This window comes from Rhincodon typus, chromosome 37, assembly GCF_021869965.1.
Source record: "Rhincodon typus isolate 14 chromosome 37, sRhiTyp1.1, whole genome shotgun sequence".
NCBI lineage: Eukaryota > Metazoa > Chordata > Chondrichthyes > Orectolobiformes > Rhincodontidae > Rhincodon > Rhincodon typus.
In genome coordinates, this window is record NC_063368.1 from 16,769,918 (window position 1) to 16,772,538 (window position 2,621).

Genomic DNA, 2,621 nt, shown 5'->3' on the forward strand with positions numbered 1-2,621 from the left:
CCCACTCAGCTCAGGGTGAGCCTGTCAAAAAGGTACTCTCCCGTGCCATTGTCAGGGGCTCCCAGTCTCTTCAGGTTGGTGATGTGATCTCCCAGCTTCTTGATCATCTTCACTTGCTCATCCAAGTAATGTCTCTCCAGGAAGTCACACAGCTGGAGGAACAAAGTCAAAGTTAATCCACAGGATCAAAAAGCCACTTGAAAGTGATCTTCCATTTCAGATGTGACTATCACATCAAGGGAGAGGTACACTCAGGTGATGCTGTTATAGTTTTAACAGTGTGCAGGAGGCTGTTGAGAAAAAAGTCTTCTTTCTGCTAGAGTGCAGAGAAAGATCATATTCTTCCAAGTTTTGGAAAAATTTATCCTTCCTGTAACTCCTGGTAATGTTTTCCAGTAAAGGAAGTCTGCCTTGATTTCAAGCATGAAAGGGAAAGCAAGAAAGCCATAGAACTCACATGAGGGTCCATGTGGTCAGAGGCGAGTTTGTGCAGATCCAGCAGACTCTGGTTCACATCCTTCTCCATCTGCAGAGCTCTCTGCATTGCTTCCAGACCACTGCCCCACTCATCCTGCTCTGGCTTCTGGAGAGAGGGAAGAGGCAGATGCTTAAGTCACTTTATCCATTAAAATTAATTTAATATGGCATATAGTATTCTTACTAAACTAAGAATTAGTTGCTTGACATCCACGATTGCTGCCAATCTAGCAAGAGACACTAAACCCAACCTTGATGTCTTGCAGGAGGACTCGGCCGCCACGTTTATTCTGGAATGCCATCAGTTTCTCAGCGTGTTCCTGTTCCTCATGAGACTGCTCCTTGAAGAACTCAGCAAAGTGACACAGGGCAACATCATCCCGGTCAAAGTAAAAGGACTGTGGGAGACAAGTGAAAGAAAAATCATTGATGCTGACAAATTACTTGTCTAGTTGAAGGAGAAAAACCACCTTTGTATATCACAGCAAAAGCCTCACCTAGATAGTTATTGCAGCAAGGAAGCTGACCTCCAATCCAACTCAACCATGCTGGCAAAGTTTCACCCTAAACTAGTCCTACTTCACTGAAGTAGGAAGGTGTAGAGTTGGATGAACACAGCAGGCTGTCTGACGTTTCAGGCCTAGACCCTTAACGTCAGCCTTCCTGTTCGGCCTGCTGTATTCATCCAGCTCTACACCTTGTTATCGCAGATTCTCCAGTTCCTACTATCTCTAGTCCTACTTCACTGTTTGGCCCATGTCCCTCTAAGCCTTTCCTATTCATACACTAGTTCAAAGGTCTTCAACATGTTTAACTGCACTTGCATCAAACATCCTCTGGCAGTTCATCCCCCATACTAACCTCCCTCAAAGTTGCCCCTCAGGCCTCTTATACATCTTCACCCTCACCTCAAGCATTACCTCACTTTTACTCCTCTAAATTTAATAGAGATGATAAACAAGAGTGGAACCAATACCAATCCCTGAAGAATATCACTGGACACAGGCCTCCAGTACCAAAAGCTGGTGTGCATCTCCAACTGTCAAGTTAGTTTCAGCTTGAACTCAAGTTCACCCCCAAATCACATACAATTTGACTTTACTAGTCAGTCTACCACACCAAGCCTATAGGTTAAAGTTCTTTCCTTGTGACATAACAGGGAAGCAAAGGGATTGTCTTCTTACAAGTTGGTGTGTTAAGATTTAACACCAAAATTAAAAACTAAGCCTTAGGGAAACCTCATTATCATATGGAGAATGGCAGAGACCCAGGCTGAGTCAGGAAACCTTCCAACAGGACAGGATTCTCAGCTCTGAATTCTCCTTGAAACAAGGAAGTTAATTCATCAGCAATTAGGGCTCGGGGTAGTGGTAATGCTCCTAGCTCTGGGAGGAGACACCCAAATTCATGCCCCACATGCTCAAGAGGCAGGTCAATGTCTCATCAGGTTGAAGAAGATTATCTATTCAAGGCAGTGAGTGATAGCACATAGAGGAAACAAACTATTTTCAGGTCACACATCAAGAACACTAGATAGCAGTTTGAGAATCTTTTTGTAGGATCAAACTGTCCAAAGATGTATTCACTTCTCTAGTTCAGGGAAAGGGCTACACAAGAACATTATGAAACATGAATTGAACAATGTTGAGAAATCCTACACCCTCAATACAATGAGGCCACAGATTCAAATCTGAAATAAACCCAAAGAACACCAGGCTCACCATGGAGAGGTAAACATAGGAGGAATAGAGCTCCAGGTTGATCTGCTTGTTAACAGCATCCTCACAGTCCTTGTGGTAGTTCTGGCACACTTGGGAAGCCATCTTCACTAGTCCTGCTCACTACCACCTAGACAACTCTAGACCTAAAATTCTCAACCACAAGCTCTTGTATTTATACTCCTGAGAACATCCCACGCTTCACCAGGGGATGACATCACTAATGATGATTGACAATCTCTGACAGCCAATCAGGAATCTGCAAGAACCCAGGCACCAATGAACAAAGGAGAGGGGGTGTGGGGCAATGTGCTGAGACTCAGAGCTCATCAGAGATTTGGGCAACAGTCAGGTTCAGATTATTATTCTGTGATAATGAGACCATTCAGCCTCTCAAGTCTGTTCCCCCATTCAACTATATCAGCA

At 44.0% G+C, this 2,621-nt stretch overlaps 1 protein-coding gene across 3 annotated transcripts in view; it reads right to left on the minus strand.

The window, feature by feature from the left end:
• The window catches only part of LOC109917686 (ferritin, heavy subunit-like), a 37,506-nt gene extending 35,176 nt beyond the window's left edge, over positions 1–2,330 (minus strand). For 2 of the 3 annotated variants that reach the window (XM_048617675.1, XM_048617674.1), the window contains exons 1-3: positions 2,199–2,330; positions 729–875; positions 458–583 (exon numbers count right to left, since the gene is read on the minus strand). In XM_048617675.1, coding sequence (XP_048473632.1) covers positions 458–583; positions 729–875; positions 2,199–2,300 — 375 coding nt within the window. In that variant the 5' untranslated portion in view covers positions 2,301–2,330. Of the gene's footprint in view, positions 1–5; positions 153–457; positions 584–728; positions 876–2,198 lie in introns of those variants that run through there. The other variant, XM_020517539.2, reaches the window with a different exon arrangement.
• Between the last annotated feature and the right edge of the window lie 291 nt (positions 2,331–2,621).